At 33.4% G+C, this 22,806-nt stretch overlaps 1 protein-coding gene across 1 annotated transcript; it reads right to left on the reverse strand.

Moving 5' to 3' along the window:
• Nucleotides 1-7,008: 7,008 nt before the first annotated feature.
• Nucleotides 7,009-22,171, reverse strand: LOC130648799 (splicing factor U2AF 65 kDa subunit-like). The gene is made up of 13 exons (XM_057454899.1): nucleotides 22,019-22,171; nucleotides 19,333-19,489; nucleotides 18,707-18,777; nucleotides 13,028-13,161; nucleotides 11,927-12,043; nucleotides 11,267-11,323; nucleotides 10,754-10,811; nucleotides 10,168-10,271; nucleotides 9,071-9,193; nucleotides 8,736-8,825; nucleotides 8,138-8,246; nucleotides 7,439-7,542; nucleotides 7,009-7,272 (listed from the first exon to the last, which is right to left on the reverse strand). Exons 1-13 carry the CDS (start codon nucleotides 22,080-22,082, stop codon nucleotides 7,138-7,140), a joined length of 1,323 nt encoding a protein of 440 aa, XP_057310882.1. The 5' UTR covers nucleotides 22,083-22,171; the 3' UTR covers nucleotides 7,009-7,137.
• Between the last annotated feature and the right edge of the window lie 635 nt (nucleotides 22,172-22,806).

Here is a 22,806-nt window from a genome sequence, read left to right on the forward strand (position 1 = left end):
AAATCGCGAAATTTTCTGTCCACGAAACTTTCTTACCTTGAAATGTTTCATGGTCGTTTAGCTTTGACTATGTACCATAATCACGTTAAAATATAGTACATGCAGTGACAAAATGCGACCTTTCATATAAGTTTATATACTTGTTTGTTCTACCAACAACAGGACTACCATGCTATGAAGTATCTATCCATTATTGGTCCAGATTGTTTAGTAAATTCATTCGTGGTCAACATTGCTGGAAATTCTGTTAATTTAGAAGCTCTCAACCAATTACAGAAAGATATTTTCAACGAAACGAACGGTAAGTGTGTAAAACTGAAATCTTAAGATGGCTCATAACTTCGTTTCAGGTCCCTTTTCTTTTCTTAATGTTGAGCAACTAAGAAAAATAGAAACTCCACCCCTCTACTGTGAATGGTTATATAATCCAAAATTTCCAGCTTCATTCCGTCCTTTTTCAGCAAGATTTTTCCACACCTCTGGTTTGCTGACAAGACGGTTCCATAAAAAACGATGCAGGAAAGGTTGAGCTTGGATTTCATGGCATCTCAACCCGCTATTTTTCGCGTCTGATATCCAAAAAAAAAAGTTCATACATCTTCAACAACCTAAGCAAACTGAGAAACCTGGACATATTAATTGAAAATATACTTAAAGTTTTTGCTTCTCTAGGACTTTCTGTTGCTATCACACTTAAGTTACTGACCGATAGCCTTGTGGTAGAGTGTTCGCTTTCAGTGCGGGAGGTCTTGGGTTCAAACCCCGGCCGAGTCATGCCAGAGACTATAAAAGTGTGAATCTATCCTTTCTGCTTAGCGCTCAGCATGAGAATAGGATTGATACCTTAGACGGTTGTCTAGTTGAACGATTGCTGTGCTTTCACGACTTTCGTAGCTCAAATGGGAGCTTTAAATGCGCTAGGACCCCCTTCGCAGGACCCTCGTTGATAGCAGTACCAATAGGAACTGAAGAGGCTATCCTGGGTAAATAATAGTAATAATAATAATAATAACTTCCGCAAAAATTGAATAAACTTATTAGCAAAATGGATTGGCTTAAAAACTTAAACACAAGCTTCGTGAATATTTTCTTTTAAAGAAAATTAAACAATATCAAGGAAAATTATGTAGGAGTTACTTTTAAATATAATTTTTTTTCAAAACACTTTTTACAGTAACAGTTGGGCAACCAGCAAAACGAGTTCCACTTTTTCTGACAACATCAGTGATCAATCCTGACACGTACGGAGAAGCAGCTGAACAACTGAAAAATCGATTAAACATTACAGTAAATGGTGACGTAAATTTCTTACGAAATACTTGTATGAATCCATTCCAGTGCAGTGACAAGGTGACCGAGACTGGCAAACACTTTAGAAATATCGTCATGAATTGCATTGGCGGTGTAAGTAGCTAGTACATTATCAACTTTTATCAACTTGAATATTTTTATTAACAACGTCTATCTATGCCTGTTTGGTTTTTCATGTGTCCGCGACACACAAAAAACCAAACAGGCTAACCTTTGTGAAATAACATAGAAGGAAGAGTGTGCGGATTGATGATGATAAACGGGGTATTTTTAGCAACCGTTACAAGAATCACTGCAGCGCTGTTTGTAAAGTACAACTGCGAAAAAAACAATTCTAGTCAGTTCGAGTACTATCAGAATTCCACTCTATGCATGGAAAGCCTCACCAGTTATTTAAATTGGACATGTTTCTTTCTTCAACATCTACAATGTGTATATATTCATAGTTTTCATCACCTTACAAAGACATATACTTCCAAATTTTACAATTCGCGCAAATTTTTCTTAACATTACAGACACTTTTAATTTAGCTGGAGGTCGGTGGTTTTGGTGATCCAGCAGTGTATCACACATTCGTTGTGTGTGGACGAATGAACAAATATGGAAAAATCTTTCTGGATTACATCCCTTCATTTACTAGTGCAGGCAAACAATATCATGTAATTTTAACGATGACATGTGTCACAGACACGGATCGTGACTTTTTTAGGTACGGACGAAAATATCCTTTTATATTATTTGTGTTACTTCATTGCTGGTTGTTGCAAATCCTATAAGAAATTGTAGAATTAAAAAAACGCTTGGGAAAATCCTGGAATTTAATTCTATTGAAGATTTGTTTTATTCTTTTATCATATTGGCAATACTAAATACTAGTCGTGTGCCTCGCTACTGCTGTTACCTTTTACCGTGACAGACGTATACGGGTATTATAATATAGGCTAGTCGGTAGTCGGTGGATAAAACCATGAGTTCGCCCGAATTTCATATATAGCATTTCGTGTTTCCGTAACATGATTTTTTCTCGCCCGTGAAACAATCCACGAAATTCGCCGTCCCAATTATTTCGCGCACTGTTATTTCGCAAAACATGCAATGATCGTCCCAGGAAAAATACCGCAGAAAATCAGTAAATACTACACATTTTCCTTTTTTTATACCACAGTTTATCGGAAGTGGTGTTACGCCGATTTCTCGTAAAATTTATATATTTGCGCATTTTTGCGGCGTGTTTAGTGTTAAGAAAGAAGCTTGTAAATAGCGTTTAAATAAGCTAAATTTGATATTTTCTTACACTTTTTATTCAGTTAAAAACATATTAAGAACTATTTCAGGATAAAATAAGCAAATCCAGTTTCAGACAGGAAATAAAATATATAAAGTAAATTCCTAATTCATGTTAAGAAAAAATTCACTTACAAAATCTTTCTAAAATTTATTGCTCTCTTCTTCTTATCAAAAACTTGCTTTTGTTAATTTTATTAAAAAGGCGCGAATAATTAAGCCTTTTTTAAGGAAATAGGCAACGCAAAGTTAATTGTCCGTAACTTTGACCGTGCACGTATTCATAATAAAAAAACTTCATCGAGGGAACAAAAACTAACTACTAATGACTTTTGTATAAGAATTTTTAAATTGAACAAAAGCTTTTGTTAAAACCACAAAAAAGAAAAAATAATTATATTTCGCATATCGTGTTCCGTAGCACAACTTTTTCTCGTTGGTTGTGGATTTTCCAGAACCAACTCCAGATCTTTTTCCTATTGCGCCGTAACCCATTGAAAAAAGGGTAATATACACAAGTTTTTGTTGTTTTTGCAGACCTACATTTTCTTGTTGAATTCAGATCTTTAATATATGATTTTAGGACTGCACAAAAGTTTAGTCAATCTACATTTTTCGTCAAAACAAAAACCCCATTAAGGATGAAAAGTTTCTTACGAAGTTCGAAAAGTTGCATCATGGAAGTGTTTCAAGGTAGTTGCAACTTTTTTTTACATCTTCTTCTTCTTCTTCTTCTTCTTCTTTTTCTTCTTTTTCTTCTTCTTCTTATTTGTTTAATATTGTTGTTATTGTTTTTTATAATTGAAATGCACTATATTTTATTGCTAACTTTTTATCGTCATAGAAAAACCTTGCGGAAACAAACTATTCGACATTGACATGACGGTTGATGAAGTGTTTAGATACAATCACTTGGAAAGTTTACAAGCTAGTAAATACATTGAGTATCCTGACCAGCAGGCCTACTTCTTGTATGGTGACACAAAACAAGCATTTATTTCACATGTACCAAGCAAATCACCTGACTTTCACCAGGTTTGTGTTGATTTTTTACTGTCTTAAGAATTTGTAACCTTTCAAGAAATGGACATTCTACTAAGTTTTGAGATTTTTCATGAACGGAATTAATCAAATTAGCCATATAACTTTAGCAAGATTAAACAAGCCAGATAACTGTCATTACAGCTAGACGCTCCAACCTAACCTATTTGAACGATCAAATAAATTTATTACTCCATGGACTGAGTATCTTTTCTCTGTTTTGTTTGCTCTCGTAAAACTCACAAGACTTTCTATTCTCGTAAAATTAGCGGCATCACATATTGGATATTAGCAATCCTATTTCAGTTATATTTTTAGCTGGTGATATATTTTTACAGTTCGTCAAATATTGGCAAAATTGTGACTAAGTTATCATGAATATCTTTAGTGTTTTGTTTAATAATGTCCGAAAACTCTTAAAAGGATTGTTACGTTTTTGTAGTTGTTTCTCTTGTCGCTGTTGTGCTGTTTTTTTGTTTTTTGTTGTCGTCGTCATCATTGTTGGCGTTGCCGACCTTTTCGACGTTGTTGTATTTTTTTGTCGCTGTTGTCGTTTTGTCGCTATTGTCGTTTTTGTTGTTGTTGTTGTCGTCGTCATCATTGTTGGTGTTGCCGACCTTTTCGACGTTCTTGTATTTTTTTGTCGCTATTGTCGTTTTTGTCGCTATTGTTGTTGTTGTTGTTGTTGTTGTTGTTGTTGTCGTCACCGTTATTATCGTTATTTTTGTTCTTATTGTTGTGCTTTCAGTTTAGCACAATTCTTTACATTCTCTTACCGGCATTGATTGTTTCACTAATAGGTAATTGAACTTGATGAGGTACCACACAGCGTTACAACAGAAATGTTAGACCTTGGCGTAATCATCAACATCCGAAAAGTATCTGGACGTCCATTGAAAATAAGAGGTTCTATTTCTGACCCATTACATCATAATAGTTACACTGTTTCATACATGGGCATGCAAAAGACACCTTGTCAAACAAGTATATCGTTTGCACGAAAAAATGCAAAACTTTGGTTTGATGGCAATATTTAAATTTAAACACCTGATTGTTTCGAGCAGAGAATTTCCGCAACAGCTTATCCATCAAGTGCGTACTTTACAAAGGAAATCCTCTTCATCCCAAGCCTATTTGCTTTTCAATTGAGTAATGCTTTATTGAAACGAAAAAAGGTTGATAGGATCAAGTTTTAAATTATCAAGGATATAGCTAATATACTCTATATTTATGTTTATTTACATTTATCATAATAATTATTTGTATACATTACTATTAATTTACAATTGTTATAAGATTTTGTCAATATTTTTCTAAGGGCTGGCCTACATTAGGAAAAAATAGACATTAGCGTATGCCGTAAATATAAACCGTAATTATTACAGCGCAGTGTAAATCCTTATAAGAACGTGTGATATAAACGAGGTAAGTATTATGTTGTCTTGCTTAACTCTTATTCTTAAATAGAGGTTTGCGCAAGAGGTTTTAAAGATTATAAATGATGAGATAAACTGTGTGTATACTGCAGAACCGCTAAGCCAAACATGCAGACAACTAAAACATTTCTCTAAAATGCTCAGAAAGTATTTTGTTTTTGTTTTTGAAAAAGCGAATGTTCGTAATAATTAGCGGTTGTATAATAGGTATCATTACTTAGTGATCGAGGGTATGTAGTTTATTTTATTTTTAATTTATTTTTTAATGCTGAAAATAGAAATAAAAAGGGTAGATATATATCAAGAATGTTTTATTTTATATGTGAATAAAAAATAAGAGAAAAAATGTGATTCATGGTTTTCCAAATGACCTGCATTCGTTGTTTGTCTCAATACAATTTTTAAAACATAATTTTTTTAAAATAAATTTTAAATAAATCTTAAATGCAACCAAATTAGTTGGAATAATTATTTTCATTTTGTATGAATCTCAACTTACACTATATTTTCGAATATACTATTTGGGGTACTAATGGCAGCCTTTTCCAAATAAAAGTCAAACCAGCTATCATGAAATGAATGAAAGGAAATAGTCACATAAATTTTTGCTGATGTCGGCATTTTTTAACGTCATCACAACATTTAAATTTGTCTACAATTGTTAAGCCTGCTTAAAATCCATTTGTCTTAAGATTATAAAGTTTCTGATAGAGAAATAGTTAATTAACATCCGTAACTTCCGTTTTTTTGTTGTTTTTTCAACCGGAAGTTGTTATAAGTATAAAGAGCTAATCACAATCCAAAAGAAAGTTGTTATACTTTACCGATAAAAAGTCTCACAGAAATATAAGGGGTAGTTTTGAACATTGGCTCATAACTGGTGGTATTGGAATGTTTGACATCTGATATCTGATCAATAAGTTAAAAAACTCATTTGTGCAGTTATGAACCATAGCGCAAAAATGTTAAAGAAAATAGCAGGGAGAAAATATAAATACATTAATTTTTGCGCGGGTTGGTATAGCACGCATTTAATTTCTTGTGTCCTCCACACGTGTTCCACACCTCTCAATGTATCGCACATTTTTCGAAATCAAGTGTTTTAACTTGTTACAATACAAGATTGTATGGCTAGGTACACCATCATTAAACTGAGTCGTAGTTGAGATCTGATTAATGTTGTAACTTTTTATCTTTCTTTTCATGTATATCCTGCCTTGTTTTCTTATCACAAATCTTGCTGACACTTTAACTATGATACCTGACTAACGAGAACAGCTTGAAGATATACCTTCTTTACACGAAATCAGTATAAGAAAAGTCAGACTTAGAAAACTAAATTTTTAAGAACTTTTATGAAACTTTAGCTGGCTGAGAGAATCTCTGGCATAAAGAAACTTATACATAGAAAGTGCCGAGATGTACATTTTTTTCTTTTCAAACCTCTATGGTTTTACAAAAGGCCACTTTGAACACGTAAAAATACGGGTGATAATACTAGAGGTATTGAGCTTTGCATATAAATGTACACTTAATAATAACACTCGCCAAATTTAGTTAGAAATTACAAAATTTTGGCGACATGTTTTTTTAAAAGAATACCGAAATGCTAACCCGGCTGGTCAATATTATTATTTTAATTGTTTTAAACAATACCTCTATTGCTTTTGACCTAAGATCTCTGTCAGACATTCTTATAAAATCAGACATAAGCGCGTAATTCTTTTACTGATTAAACATTTTAACTGACTTCTTTTGTTGTTTGTGCTATGAATTTACATAGCCTCAGAAGAACTGGTCTGTTACGGTTCCGTGCCAAGCCTGTCCCCTTTTGTTATACTAAAACTTTCCAGCGGTCGTTCGTGCGCAGCCACGTTGATAAGAAAGACCCAAAAAAGTAGATTTTTCACATATAGGCAGTAAATACCACAAAGCTAAACGTTTGTTACGTCTTTAGATAAAATGACAGGCTGTACAAAACATTTCTGAATGAGCAAAAATACACGGTGAAAATAATAAAGCACTCGGAAGCACATACACATATTTCGCACTTTTGTATATAAGTTACGACAGTTCGCTACGAAAGTACATATCAGGGTCGTAATATGACGTTACCACAACTCGATTAGCGAACTTGCGACCGGCAAGCGCCTCGCTAGCTGTTTTAGCTTCGGATGAAGACGTATATTCTATGAAGATCTGAAAAAAGAAAGAATTTAACCATCAAGAAAATATATGATGGCGACTAAGACGAAAAGAAACAACGACAACGAAAAGCGACGGTGACAACAAAAACGAACAAAACGGCCAAAAACATGGAAACAACTTTTTTCTGTGCGTAATACGAGATAAAAACAAGAAATACCTTTCCAACTCCACTGACATTAAACTCTTGGCTAGGTCGTGGTATTTGGAGACTGCGAATTCGACCATATTTCGAACACTCCTCACGAATGTCGTCGTATATTTCTTTAAAAAAAAGATGTTTAATTGCGACGTAAACATTGCTGTAGAATGATATTAAATATTAAAATACAGTACTATCTCAATAAAGACATAACACACCTAAAAACACGGCCCTAGTAAAAGTAACATATTTGCAAGTATTAAAGGGAGTTTCCCTGGCAAGTAATATAACCACATAGGACAAAATATATACAATAACTTTTTAGGTTTTAAACAAAAAAAAATTCTTCTTCCAGCCAATCGAAGGGAAAAGAAAACGAGAAACCAAAAGGGAAATTCAAAATTTCTGATTTCGCGGAAGCAGTTGGATCAAAACTTATACTCATACGACAAAAAGTGCCAAAAAAACAATTTTAGTATACTAGTCGTTAGCCCGTGGAAAATCCACGGGTTCGCCTATCCTTTTTATACCGCATTGCGTGCTTCTCGCTACTTGCACAGCTAAGCTACCATTTTGCGTGACAGACAGACAGACGGACGGACAGACGTATACGGGTATTATAATATAGATATTTCTTCCTTGTAAAGGATAAGTATAAGGCTTTGAAAGGACTAAATTTTCTTCGGTTTGTGAACGAATATAATAAAGAATAAATACCGTCATAATCTTCGTCATCAATCAGTTCTTCTGCTGTTACCATATTCATCAAACATAAAATATTGGTCGCTGTCACTTCTTTGTTCATATCAAAACCAGGTATTGTTAACTAGCACGTGAAAGAAAGACATGAAATTATAGGTTGGTCGTTACAATACCAACAATCTGATAAAAAACAGACATATTTTTCCATTTTCGCCTGACCACGACATAACAAAACGTAGACAGACGTGACAATGTTCGATCGACACGTTTGAGTTTAATTAGAAATACTAAACACCACAATACCAACCCCCCCCCCCAAAAAAAAAAAATAAGGTTTCTCCAAAATTCACGACTCTCTTTTCTCTGATACAAATTATTTTCTGGTCTATTACATCAAATTTAAACGCAGACATCGAGTTTAAACGGATACATCGAATTCAAACATATACACCGAGTTTAACCAGATACATCAAGTTTAAACGGTTAGATAAGTTTAAAAAGGTATATCAAGTTGAAACTTGCAGATTGTCGAGTTTTTATATAAAAAACAAGAAGTTTTATTCTCTATAATACAATTTTTAAGATCAGTTAGCAAACTTAGAAGACAAAATACCTGAGCAGGCATTGTTTTGGATCCAACACTTGCTCGCTGGACTACTAGTTTTTTGTCACCAAGTTGCATACCGTTCATTCCTGCAATTGCCTATAAGAACAAAAAGGTTAAAAAAGGACTGCGATGATCGTGAAGAAAACACAGACAACTTTACCTTGCGTTACTTATTTAATAAAAACATTTCAAGATTTTTGTTTAATCGGTCAGAAACAACCAGGACAAAAAAAAACATTCTCAAACGGTGACAACAGGATGAAAATGCTGTAATGGGACAGCAACATAAAATCTACATCAGTCGAGAGAGAAAAACTTGAAATTATAGATGACTAGCTTACCACATCAGTAATACCAATATCGACGTATTCGCAAAATGCATAACCTTTAGATAAACCGGTTGCAGAGTCTTTGACAAGATTAAAAGCACGCAATTCTCCAAATGTGGATAACAATTCTTTCACCTATGCATAAAGATGTTGTCGTGTAGCGATACACAAAATAACATCTTTGTTATTGCTGTTTTTAGTTTTACCAAAGGTTAACCCTATTCGGTCCGGGGGGGGCGGATTCCGCACCCCCTGACGGTTTTTTTTTAATAACTCCTTATTGCTTTCTTATATGGCTATGATACTTACTGAGTTTCAACATTTATCTATTAGACACCTGCATGCTAAATTTTTAGGTCCCATACTTTTTAGAGGCTTTGATATTGGCCATTACTCGAAACTACCCCTAAAATCTCTATGAAATCCTTATAATGGGGAAAATATAATAACTCCTGTTAGGATTATCCTTAGAACTTGAAACTTGCAACACAACTTTGTTTTATCAAGAAGAATTATTTTGAATAATTTTGACACGTGACTATTTCGATTTCCCGATTTTGTCGGATTTTACCCGAAAGTCGGAAAAAAACGGATTTTCGGACAATTTTTGGCAATTTTTTATTCGATCCATGTGAAAACCGGAAGATATGATAAAAAAAATTTTTTTAGCTTTGAGAAACTTCAAACAGAATGTAAAAATTCGTTCTAGAACAAAAGTAATTATATTTTAAGCAGATAGTGGCATTTTTAACAATTTTCAAGCTTCTGATGACGTCACAGAAAATGTGCTGACGCAAGCAAAAATTTATTGCCGTCATTTTGTTCCTTTTATGACGTACTATAAGTGTGCCAAGTTTGATTCAATTTGAACAATCCTATGAAAAGTTATTGAGGGGGGGCGGAATCCGCCCCCCCCCCCCCCCCCCCGGTCATAGTATGTTCGAAAAACCCCGGACCGAATAGGGTTAAGAAACGCATAAATATATATGACCAAAAACAAAGATGGGTAAAAACGTTGACATTCAGGTCCATTATAAACAAGAAGAGCCTATTCAAAATGTGCAAAACGTTACACAGAAAAGAGAGAACTTAGAAAAAACACGCCATACCTGATCTTCATTTAAGTAATTTGGTAAGCCACCAATAAATACTTTGTTTATCGTGTCCGGAACAACTGTTGATACCACGCCTGGGATGTGCGTTGCCTGGGTTTCTATAGAAAAACAAAACCTAATAAAATCACTTAAAAGGGAGGGCCATATATACACCCCTATTTACTGATCTTGATGTTGCTGAAACCCTCCTTATGTTGGCAAAGATATTTTATTTTTATGCGAAACAAATGCTACAATGAGATAAATGGATGTGTACAGGTTCGCCAAATAACAAAAAGATAAAGACTATTTTCCATCCCTTTCAAAGTGACTATAAAGTAAATTGTCGAGCCTGATGACTACCCTGACGTACCAACAAAACTTATTGCTGGGGCTGACTTGGAGCTTGTAAAAACACATTTTTTAAAAAACTTATTATTATTTATTATTATTTTATTTCTTCCTTATAAACAGTAACAAAATTATCCAGAGTGCTTAAAAAATCATGCTATGAGATTTTTTCATTCCACAAACGTTAGAACAAAATATCCTGCCACTACACTATCCACCCTTGTAAACAGCTCTAAAGAAGTGAGTTTACCTGAAATTCCTGGTATTGGTTGATAGTCCTTTGGACGTCTTATTTTTAAAGCTTGACCCTAAAAATAAAAAAATAAAAATTCTTAACTGTACGTTTTCCCGTCTTAGTAAGAAGTGAAAAAAGAGGAGCACAGTAATCCTTTTAGTCTCTCATCACATACTTTTGGCTGTTACATCAAACTTGCTCTATACTACGCATTAGTTTGTAACATTGCTGTGTCATGACTAAGAAATATTATACATATATCTAGTATATATCATCAGTGTTTTTACATTAAATTTTGGTGAACATTTGTGAGTTACATACATGCAGAAAACTCGAAGCATTTGTTTTATATATATTTATTTATACTATTATACATTATTTCATCCAAAGGCAAATTGTCACCCAACTTTTCAAAATTGTGGTAATTTTGGGGGACTATTGTTTAAATTTTGTATTCTTTTATAAGCTACAGAAGAGTATAAATATATCCAAATATTAGCATAGTAATTAAAAAGTTAAGACACTTGCCTGCAACATTATTCCATCAAACGCCATCGCTAAAGTAGTCTCCTCAACTGATCGAAACTAAATTAAAAGAGAGAAGCAGTCAATAGTATTGTTTTCTGTAGTTCAATTTCCAAGCTACAAACAAAATTTGGAGCATATGCAAGCCTGTATAGACAGCCAGAGTTTCATGCTCGTCAAAGAGCCTAAAAGAATGATCACTTTTTTTGATTTAACCTTATCAACTTAAATAATCAAAAGCTTAACCAGTAATGAAGAATTTCATAAGAAATAAAAATTTAAAAAAGAATGGCATTTGCCACAAAGTTAATTTGAGTTCCTCCTTTGTTATGATTTTGGCAGCAGCATTCCGTTTTTTACTTGATGTGGGTGAAATTTCTCTCTATTTCATGCATTTTTTGACATGTCCCCAATTTTTATCATGGGTGCAAATTTAACTCCATTTTTTTATTAAACCTACCTGTCAGTTGCTGACAAACTTTGATAGCGCAAACTTGATTATATAGAACTTATCATGTCAGCATTTGTCCTCACACTTAAAATTTTTTCGCTAACAGATTACATTTATGATCAGCAGTAAAAAATATATATATCCGGATACTAAATAACTGAATATTTTAAAAATCCAATATATGGTTAAACAAAAGAAGCTCGTTTACTCACCTCCAGAAAGGCAAAATTCTTCTCTAAATTTATCTGACAAGCCAACACAGGGTTACCAGGTTGTTTCGCTATATCCGATTCCCTCATTTTGGCATTAAAGAAATCTATCATAAGATCCTAGATGTATAAAAAAGAACAGAGAATAAACTCTAGACAAGGCAAAAAAAAAATTAATAATATATTTAAAGTTTTTTTCATAGGAGGGGCTTCTAATTATTTCTACATTTTATTTAACCAAATTTAGGTTTGCTTGAAAGATTTTTTTACTCAGAGTAAAAAAACTTTCAAGCAAAGTTTTTCATAAAAAAATGTTCGTTTCTTTTCCGGTTACAAGTACACTTCTTTAAATTTGTGTGGCCTAGTAACTAAGTTAACTATGCACTGGTTTTCTATATATGTTTGCGCATCTCACAAAACATCATCCAAGAAAATCACTAGAAATTATATCATTAAATACATAGGAACAGTCAGAAGATAAATGAAAATAAATTGTAAAACATTGTTGATAAGCAGTTCAAGTTATGGCTTTAAATGGAAGAAGATGTTGTACAATAAAGCAAGAGATGCTGCATGACAAATGTTGTATGTGTAGAACTTATGATATCTTTACAACAGCCGGCTAACAACAATTGGACAACAATTACAAACTTTAATGGAAACCAAGATTAGACTTCCATAATTTAGCGAAATACAAGTATACATATAACTTTGTTTTAACGTTTCTATGTGAAGTTCAGCAAAATTTTTTAAATCAAAAGCTTCATAGTAAAGGTATGACCAAGGTAGGGCAAATTAAGAAAGTTAGTTTTTAGTAATTCACAAACTGGCTAATTAGCTGTAATAACAAAACAGTCACCATTACAGTCATCATTATTTATTGGAAAAACATGTTGTACAACAAAGCAGGACAAAAGATGTTGTGTAATAAAGTTTTTCAATATACAGATATACACATTTAAGATATACATCAAAGGAAAACTAAAACAATCACCAATTGGCAGTAGATGTTGGAATTATTATTAATTTAATTCTACCAGGTTTTATCCATAAAAAGATGAAGAATACTACTGTAGTGGTGTCAACATTAGTAAAATAGATTACCTCTGTTATACCAAAAGGCAGATTACCACAATAAAGTCTTCTGGCCTGCATAGTCATTTGGGCACCTTGCGGTAATGCTGTAGCAGGAATGACACCACCAGACAAGGGAGTTGGCATTTCTACCTGACCAGATGCTAAAAATAACAAGCAAATTTTCATCAATCACTTGGCTGGAACAACACAGTCCAAAGCATTGCTTTTAGAATTCAGGACGTACTTAATCGGTAGTTTATTTGAGTGTCACATAATTATCTGGCAGTGTGTTGTGTCATGAATTGTAACAACAGGAGAGTCAAGATGTCTCTGGTTAATTAAAGCGACCTTTTTTATTAATGGAGGATGCAAAACAAATGAAACATTTGTGACAGTTTTTGAAAATTGTGATCTTCACTAAATGAGATTATTTTATGCTCCTACCATAAAATACTTAGAGGGTTTTAGAGCAAAGTGCTGCAAGAGTAGGCAAAAGATGATCACTCTTGCGATAAAAAATTTTCATGAAAAAACATTCCATTTCATAAAATTAGTTTCATATTTTTTATAATATCTTCCAATCAACAAAATATGTTTCACATAAAAAATATATATATGCCAAAATGTTTCTATTCTCATTATTTTAATTCTTCGTCCCTTTTTACCGGCACAATTTTCAAACATTCTAGCATTTCTGTAAATTACATTTAAAATGTGAATGAACAGGTTCTGAATTAGAATATTGGAAAGTTGATCTTCTGGTTAGAGCATCACTCCTATGCTAGTACACAAGTAATTTTTAACCCAATTCTAGCTCTTTCCTTTTTTGTCTGTGTTCGTTGATATCAGATTAAAAAAAAAAATGACTATCCACAATTATAAATCGCTGCTGGCAGATGCTGGAAATTTATGAAATATATTTTGTGCTAAGTCTTCTTCAAGACAAAAATAGCAGGTCATTTTTAGGTGTAAAGCTGCAAAAAATAAAAGATTACCGATTTATAAGATATTAAAAAAGAGCTTTCAAAAGTAACTACATTAATATATATATATATATATATATATATATATATATATATATATATATATATATATATATATATATATATATATATATATATATATATATATATATATATATATATATATATATATATATATATATATATATATATATATATATATATATATATATATATATATATATATATATATATATATATATATATATAATATATATATATATATATATGTAAGGTAAGGGGACATAAAGGACATTTTCATGAAAATGTTTCTTGTGACACCACTTGTCATTTGCTACAGAATTGTCTTATGAAAAACTATAATTTATATGTTCTTAAATGCTTAAAGTTAAAGTACGATTTAGTTATGACAGCAGGGATAAGCAGAAAAATGGTATTGGCTTTAATTTTGCTAGACGTTTAATTTACTAACCAAATCTTGCTTTATGGCTTTTTTTTTGTTTTTATTTTTGTAGTATACATCACTATTACCCCATAACACTGGATTTGTTTTATAAAAGTCGATTAAAATTGTCTTGTCCTCATCAGATAGCTTTTTCTTTTCATCTGACATTTTTGCTTTTTCTCCTATTTTCACTTGATGTTTGACTTCTCAAGAAAATCAATTTTTACAGTTTCTTGAATTTTCATTTGTCAATTACACTATGCCTCTAATAGTTTTACATATTTGTTGCTTAATATGAGGACACGAGGCACAAATGAGCTGCAATAATTTTGCCCTGGGGCATGTTGCAGAGGATGGACACACGAGCAATATTCACTATGGAACAAAATGTTGATCAAATTTTGTCCCAGAGCACTATTCTGACCCAACTTAGAGCATGGCCTGTCTTAAGACGAGATGGACCATCTTTAGACACGGTGGCCCATCTTTCGACATCCTGCCCTGTCAATTGACGGGCCAGGACCAACTTGCGACATGGCGTTAAAAGATGTTTGCATTATGAAGACCTTGTATTTAACGTAAACTTACTCCAATAAAGTAAAAAACTGAACTGCTGCAACTTTTTTCTGGCGTATTGTTGTATATGGCTACCTGAGATTAAATCGAGTTATGCATTTCGAGATTGTTGTGAGTAGCAAAAACAACACTACAGTACTTAGCAATTCTTTGTGCAAGACCATATCAGCGAATGCGCTTTTCAAAGCAGTTAGAGACTTCCTTGTAGTATTATTAAAGATGTTTTTACCTGGATTTTTGTGTGCATAATGACTAGCTAAATAATTATGTCTCAAATAATAAAAAAATATATACATGTATAGCTATGCTAAGCTACTGTTTAAGCTGTTTATGTTTACTTTTCAAGATAATCTTCAATGGAATTATTGCAACTTGACCTATTATATACATAACTTGAGAGGCAGAATCTATATTTTGTTACATATTCAAGAAACAGAGACAATAGTTATGATTTAAAAATTTAATATTTTGTGTGTTCATTCTCACCAGTTTTGACCAAAGTCTTAAAAGCTCCCATTTTAGCTACGGAAACCTTTTTTGAAATTCTTGCTTAACTGGACAAAAGTCTTATGTAGGGATCAAACCCACAACCACTTGGACATGAGTCGAACGCTCTACTGACTGTGCTACTTTTTTTTAAGTTGGAAACAGTGTGTTGCCTATGTTGCAAGGTTTAACTTTAGTCTACGAGTCTTCAGACTGACCCACGTTGTGGCAGTTTCTAAAAAGTGTCAATAGTTGGGCCTGTCCCTTTTCTTGGTACAATTTTTGAAAGCACAAGTGTCCTTTGTCAATAGTTGGCCCGTCCCATGTTATGACAGTCTTTTAAGAGCATGGGAATCGCTTGTTAATAGTTACAGTACCGATCGAGAGTAACTATACACAAGTGTTAAACTATGGGTACGAGTAACTTCTTCTGTGGATATTCCATGAGTGCGCGATGAGTATACTGCGCGTACGAGTACGTCAAAAATACTCGCACATTTTTGCTACTGTGCTCACACAGTACTCGCTAGTGTGTTCGAAACAGAAATGGTAAAATTAAGCGATAAACTTTTGCAATATTTTCTAAAAATGTTTGTCGGTGTTTACGCTATTATTTGTTTCAATGCTTTTTTTTAATTAATTAGGACGATGTTGGGTTTCACACAATCTCGTTGTCATATTTTTAAAACAAAGAACAATGTTTTCTTAAGTTTAGGGAAACTATGTTTTGACAATTTTTAAGTAACATACATCATGGCAAAGTTTTTGAATGAAATCCAACAATGTTTAAACAGTTTTCTAATGTATAGTAATATTATAGGTCATTTTGTTTTGTTTTTTAAAAGAACTACTTATGACCTTACTGCATTTACGTGCTTTACTTTTTTCTCTAAATAACCATTTCCTCACTCTCTCTAAAACAAGATTCTGGAGATTAATATTTTTTTGCGTTGAATGTTATTCTAATCTACAATACAGTCTGAATGTAATCTACCACGGACGCGAAACTCGCATGAATAGTTACACAGAACAATAACATCGTGATAGCTTTTGTTCTTTTAAGAAAATAATTGCCTCACTGATAAACAATGACCCCACGCGATCGATTGTTTAATCACAATAGGTTGCAAGATCAATTTTAGCAATCTATTTTGCGCGAACTCTTTTGCAAATTTTAATTGCAGTAATTAAGCGTTTTTTTTAGATCGCATTTTAAAAGTTTAAAAACGAAAAGCGGCGATAGCAATTTTTTTTTAGATCGCTTTTTAAAAGTTTAAAAACGAAAAGCGGCAATAGAAATGTTTTTTTAAATCCCTTTTTAAAAGTTAAACGAATAGCGGCGATAGAGATGTTTTTTAGATCGCATTTTAAAAGTTTAAAAACAAAAAGCGGCATTTAATAGTTGTGAACATTTACACAATGCATCTCGCTAATAGAAGAAATATAATTTCTCAAATATTTCTTGGCGAGCGCATTGTTTTTTAACACGCAAATATAAACTCGCAAAACACTCAAGGGATTTAATTATAACAAAAGACAAACGACTGCCGTCCTCCACGCAAAGGTGTGATATTAGCGTGTACGCGGTAGACTACATTCAGATTGTACTGTATTTATATCTTTGCAATCACATTGAACATATCGAAATGATTTGCTTCTGGTAATAGATCAGTATGGCAGGTATCATTTTTAGGTGTTATTGACATGTACTTTTAACAAGCTGGTGCCCAGGACTAAATTGATTGATAAATGCTGTTAAAAAACAGTAAAAAAATGTAACAATTTAGTTTAATGATATTCATTCTTTTTTTTCTTTTTTATATTCGCAAGTTTCAAACACCAAGTGGTCACAAAAAATGTGAAAAAAATTAAAATACACTTAATAAGACACATGCAACTTTCTCCTCCCCATTACTGCCACCCATTTTATTATAACACTGTGATTGGTAAGATAAAAAATGGATAATAAAATTATAAAAACATGAGAAAAAATCTTTCGTACATCGTTGTTACAGACGATCTGTAATAATTCAATTTTTTGTTTCTTTTTACACATCTTAAAGACGCAGATGCTTGATTCACATTATTTTTAAATATATTTTTTTTATATAAGAAGATACATCATTCTCACTGGATTTAAAGACTTTATTGTCTGGCACTTGTTTTCTTTTGGTTACTTACAAAACAATGAAATTAAATGCGATTGGTTTAATTTATTCTCCAGAGTCCATTGTTTAATTGCTGCAAGCGAAGAGAATAATGTTTAAAGTAGCAAGAACACATTTAGTTAGGACAAAAAAGCATTTAGATAGCAGATGTAAATAGTAAAGGGTTTCCTCGTTAATGAGAAATAAAGTATTTAAATGTAAAGTTATAAAAAGCCATTACAAAAAAGTATACATTTTTATGTAAATTAAAGAGAATTTGCTAAAACATAAAAAAAAATTAATTTTCACAATGTCTAAGGTAGCAGAAAAATGTGAGCTATCAATAAAAATTATGCTTACAACGAATTCGTGTTTTTTATCTTATACTCGAACACGTACTCACAAATCATTCACTCATTGTACTCACATGCGCAAGACGCTGTACTCGAGGGTACGGAGTAGTATACTCACCGATTACTCGTACTCGTCTTGCACAGTACTCATCATTTAATGTACTCGTACTCGTATACTCGAGAGAGAATCCTTTGTGTACAGTTGAGTTTGTCCCATTCGATGACACGGTTTTAAGAGAGGGAGATTCCTTCGCCAATAGTTGGGCCTGTACCAACTTAAGACAAATTTGCATACATTTGTCCAAAGTTGGGCCGGGCCTTTCAAAAGATAAGCCATCCCAACTGTGACGCACCGACCCGTCTTTTGATGGGCCCTCCTGTCCAAAGTTGGGCTGGTGTCCGTAGTTGGGTCAGAACAGCACCAATACAAAATAGATTTAGACCTATTTTGTCCCTAAGGTTGTGGAGCAAAATTTTCGCTCCATGGAACTTTTTTTGCTCCATTGCAGTAAAAAGAAGATATGGGACACAAACAATTTTTGTCATGCGCATGCAATGGAGCAATGTTGCATACCACGTGCATGAAAATATGCTTGTACCCCCTTAGTTTTAGGCTTGCTTTTGGGTTTTGAAATTTCAATTCGAACAGCTTTGACCACAGTATAAAACAAGCCATTATTAACAGAATTTAGTAATAACAGAGTAAACATGTATACCCCTTAAGGCTTTAAATTGAACAGGAGTGATGTCTTCATATCCTTTTGGCGGAACATCCCACAAAGTAATTCTATAATACAAGCAAAACATGATTTTTGGAAATATAATGATATTATAATTGCTTGCTAACACAATGTTGTTTTCGCAAGACAAGCAAAAGTGACTAACAATGCTAGAGGAAATTTTTCTCTGCAATTCTAAATTGCTAGGATTTAAATAAAGAACAAAAGCACGTTTTGAATGACCAATAAGAAGCAAAGTTGCCATTTAGAACATAGGTGAAGTAACATAATGGTTTGCAAAGAAAAAAAAACATTCAGCTCAAATTGCAACAGCCCAAACTTTAAGTTGCATCGTCACTCTGCAATTGCCAAAATAAATTATAGTGAGTTTCACCTACATGTTTTTAACTGCAATTTATATGTAAACTGAACGTAGAAATGTTGCTTATTTTCTTGCATACAAACAAAAGAGAAGCAAGCATGTCACATTCCATCAGCAACTTTCTCCAAGGTAAAAATATATTGAATTAGAAAGGCTGAGACTAGAGTAATAAACTTCAGTGATAAAATATAAAAAAAATTGTTGATCTGAAAGTAATATATACTACTAAATAATAACAGACCTCTTTGGTTTTGCAGGCCTGCTGTTTCTCCGATCAGCTCTGTTGCGACTTGTACTACGTCTTCTACGTCTATCCCTGTCACGGCTGTGGGAACGACTTCTTCGTCTTCGATCTCTGTCCTTGCCAGGAGATCGACTACGTGATCTACGCTTTGGATCTAAAAAAATATACCTTAAATAAAGAAGCAAAACATACATTAAATAATTCAGCATATGCAACAAAAAATATGCAATAAATAAAGCATTTAAAAATAACTAGAAACATAAAATGTAAAATAATAAATAATATGGCCAACCTGATTAGCTTTAGGGGCCATTGAAGAAATATGTTTATCTATATTTTTCCAGAAAAAGGTTGTTAGAAGTTATTTTAAATAAAAAGCAGTTTATCCTAAGTTACACTTGACTTGAAAATAGTTAATTGAATAAAACCACAGCAACCGTGGCGCCGTAGATTAGTGGTTATAGCTCTCGTACTCTGTGCGGGAGACCGGGGTTCGATTCCTCTTGACAGCGATTCAACATGGGCGAGTGAATGTTACCATAGCCCCGGGTTAACCCAAGCCATGTGAGGGAAATTGGGAAGATGGCACACTGTGTGGGCCGTTGGATATTGCCGGGAGTTGTCTAGTAGAGCGCGGGCTCTAATTGGGTCTGCATAACTCAAAATAAGCATTAAATACTCTAGGACTCTCCATCTACGCCATGGCCCTTCCTGGAAATAATAGACAGGGTATATCCCTCGATATTTGTGAGGCTAGCCATGTAAAATATGCACATCTATCTATCTATCTAACCATCAGTTATGACCACATCCCCTAACCTAACACATTTACAATATGAATAGCCTGGCTTGAAAAGTCAAAGAAAAAAAATCAATCCATAAAATTCAATCCAAAGCTACGAAAGTCAATTTTAGTGCCATTTATCTGTCGTTTTAGAAGCAGCTCTTTGCACCTGGCCTATCACAGCTTTCAGATTACTTCTTTTTGTTGTCTTAGCCACTCAATTTTTAGGGGCTACCTAAACTCCCCTGGACTCTGGGGATTAAGTGATGCTAAATTGTGTTAAAAGGACATGGAAACGAATTTCTCTTCACGAATTGTAAAATCCTGGCAAAAAATCTAGATAGCCAATAAACCAATTTTTGTGAGGATTTCAGGAAGCAAACATGTCATGTTTTCAGTAGGTAGCCAATCAAAAAGGTGCCTTTATGAATGAACCAATCTGCATTTTTTTTTATTATTATTTTGAGTTTAAGATTTTTTATACTTATCTTTGACACGAGTTCAAACAACAAGCATGAGGGTGCCGATAAGCCGCATACGCCGTAAAAAGTGCGGGCGTTTTTGGGCGAGTTCAACGTTTTGCCCGGAAAAAAAAGACAGACACTAATATGATTCAAAAAACTATTAAAATTAAAATAAACTTACTATGTCAGTCTTGGTAAACACTTAATTAGGCGATGGTAGGCTAATTAAGGCATACCACCTATTTAGGCGACTCATTGTAGCCTAGTTAGGCCATATGTAACCTAGTTAAGACATTACAATATTTAATGGCTTTTCACACATTCCTAAGAAAAAATCGCAAAAAAATCTTTGTTCAGAATGGATAGTCTACGCGACCATGATTCCAAAATGTTAAAATGAAATATATAACCTAAATCTCCGTCCAAACCATGCTAGCATGGAAAACGGACGTTAAGCCGAGAATGATGATGATGATGATGATGAATTAGGTTAAGTGTCGCCTATTTAGGTGACGTTTTCGTCCGCCATATTTATTTTTTCCCTGCAGCGTGAATGGCTGAAATCGATTATTTAAAACAACGAATAGTGCCACACAAGATTTGGGCCATAAGTTACCAAAGCGCGATGCAAATAAGACGATAATTGGTCAAAATTATCTGCAAAGTTGACAGATTTGATTCACATAAAAATTGTAGTGTGAAACGCAATGATTTCGACGTATTTACAACAGAAAGTTTTCGTTCGCCTAGTTAGACTACGGGTAGCCTAATTAAACTACATCACATCGCCTAACTAAACGACTCCCTAATTAGGTCATGCCGCCTAATTAGGTGTTTACCCTGACTGTATGTGGTAGCAAAGTCCTTAAAAGAACTGTTTTGTTGGTTTTTGATAAAGTTTACTTTATAAATAACTTATATATAAACCTTAGTAACTCCTTTCTCTTTAAGCGCCTTCTTCCCAACTATCGTTCGCATGGTTTGTTACAAGGAATTGCATTTTGGGAATGTTCCGGGCTAGTTCGGGAAAGTGCGGTCGGTTTCAGGGGTCAACCGCCAATTTTATTTGAAAAGTCGCACGAACTCGCCCGTATATATGCAGGCTTTTGCGGCTTATCAACACCCTCTTCAACAAACAGATGGAGGCAATAAAATAAAGCAAGCAAAAAATCCACAACACTCTTTTCAGTTTTATGAAAGATTTTGACACTGTTAAGAATTGAACAGGGGTAAAATGATCCTAACCATAGCTTCTTGATTATTCTTACGGCAAATTGGCAATTCACTTTTAAAGAAGCAATAGTACAGCACAACAGAAACTTGGAAAACAACAATTTGTAAACATTTTCTAACTGGCTACAAGAAAGATTTTCTAGGTAGCTATAGCTAGCTATACGTAGTTAGATGTTGTTAGGCAATTTTAACGTATAATTACCATCATCTTTTCTTCTTAATTCGTTGATATTTTCATTGATTTTTTGTGGATCAAAGTCGCCCATAACCAAAGGATTTTACAACGCGGTTTTCGGCCTTTCTTTTCTTGTCGTCGAATAACCAGCGCCAATATTCAATTTCGTGATAAATCTACACGATGTTATAGTTGCAAGAAAGAGCAGACCAAGCGAAGAGACGGACCCCTACCTAGGCGCTTCAAAATATGGGTTTAAATAGGACGGCATTTTCAAAAATCTTGTTTGAATACAAAGAACTAAAATTTTCGGCGGAAAAACTTTCGGACACAAATTTTTATTTCAGCGGAAAATTTTCGGACAAGATTTATAAAGTCGAAAAATGTGTGTATAAGTCTTTTGAACGAATTTTAACCAAATTTCAAAAGTAATGATTACGGAAATTGACACAAAAAAAGGCTAAAAGCATTCAAAGTGTACATTTATTCAATCAAGATCTAAAAAAGGATCTTCAGTATCCAACTTTATAGATAGAGCCTCAGCCAAATGTGAAAATAACGAAAATAATAAGTTCAAAAACTGCAGTTTTTATTGATTTTCCGATTACCCCGTATATAATATCTATGCCCTACTCCTCTTTTAAAACAATTAGAAAAACCAAAAATTTTCGGACAAAAAAACTTTCTGCAGACCCAAAAAAATCCGAAAGTTTTTCCGTCCGAACATTTTCGTTATTAATGTAAGCACGTTGAATACACCTTTCCCGAATTAGTTTTTTTTAATGTACCGCTGCTATTTCTCAACTTTGTCAAAC

Source organism: Hydractinia symbiolongicarpus, chromosome 7 (assembly GCF_029227915.1).
Source record: "Hydractinia symbiolongicarpus strain clone_291-10 chromosome 7, HSymV2.1, whole genome shotgun sequence".
NCBI lineage: Eukaryota > Metazoa > Cnidaria > Hydrozoa > Anthoathecata > Hydractiniidae > Hydractinia > Hydractinia symbiolongicarpus.

What these genes read in the sequence shown, in the direction of transcription:
- LOC130648799 (XM_057454899.1), bottom strand. Translation starts at nt 22,082, where the DNA reads ATGGGCGACTTTGATCCACAAAAAATCAATGAAAATATCAACGAATTA. An exon ending in ACCAATACCAGGAATTTCAG is followed by an intron (nt 10,272 to 10,753) that starts GTAAACTCACTT and finishes GTTTTTCTATAG; the next exon opens with AAACCCAGGCAACGCACATC. An exon ending in CCAAAACAATGCCTGCTCAG is followed by an intron (nt 8,247 to 8,735) that starts GTATTTTGTCTT and finishes TTCACGTGCTAG; the next exon opens with TTAACAATACCTGGTTTTGA.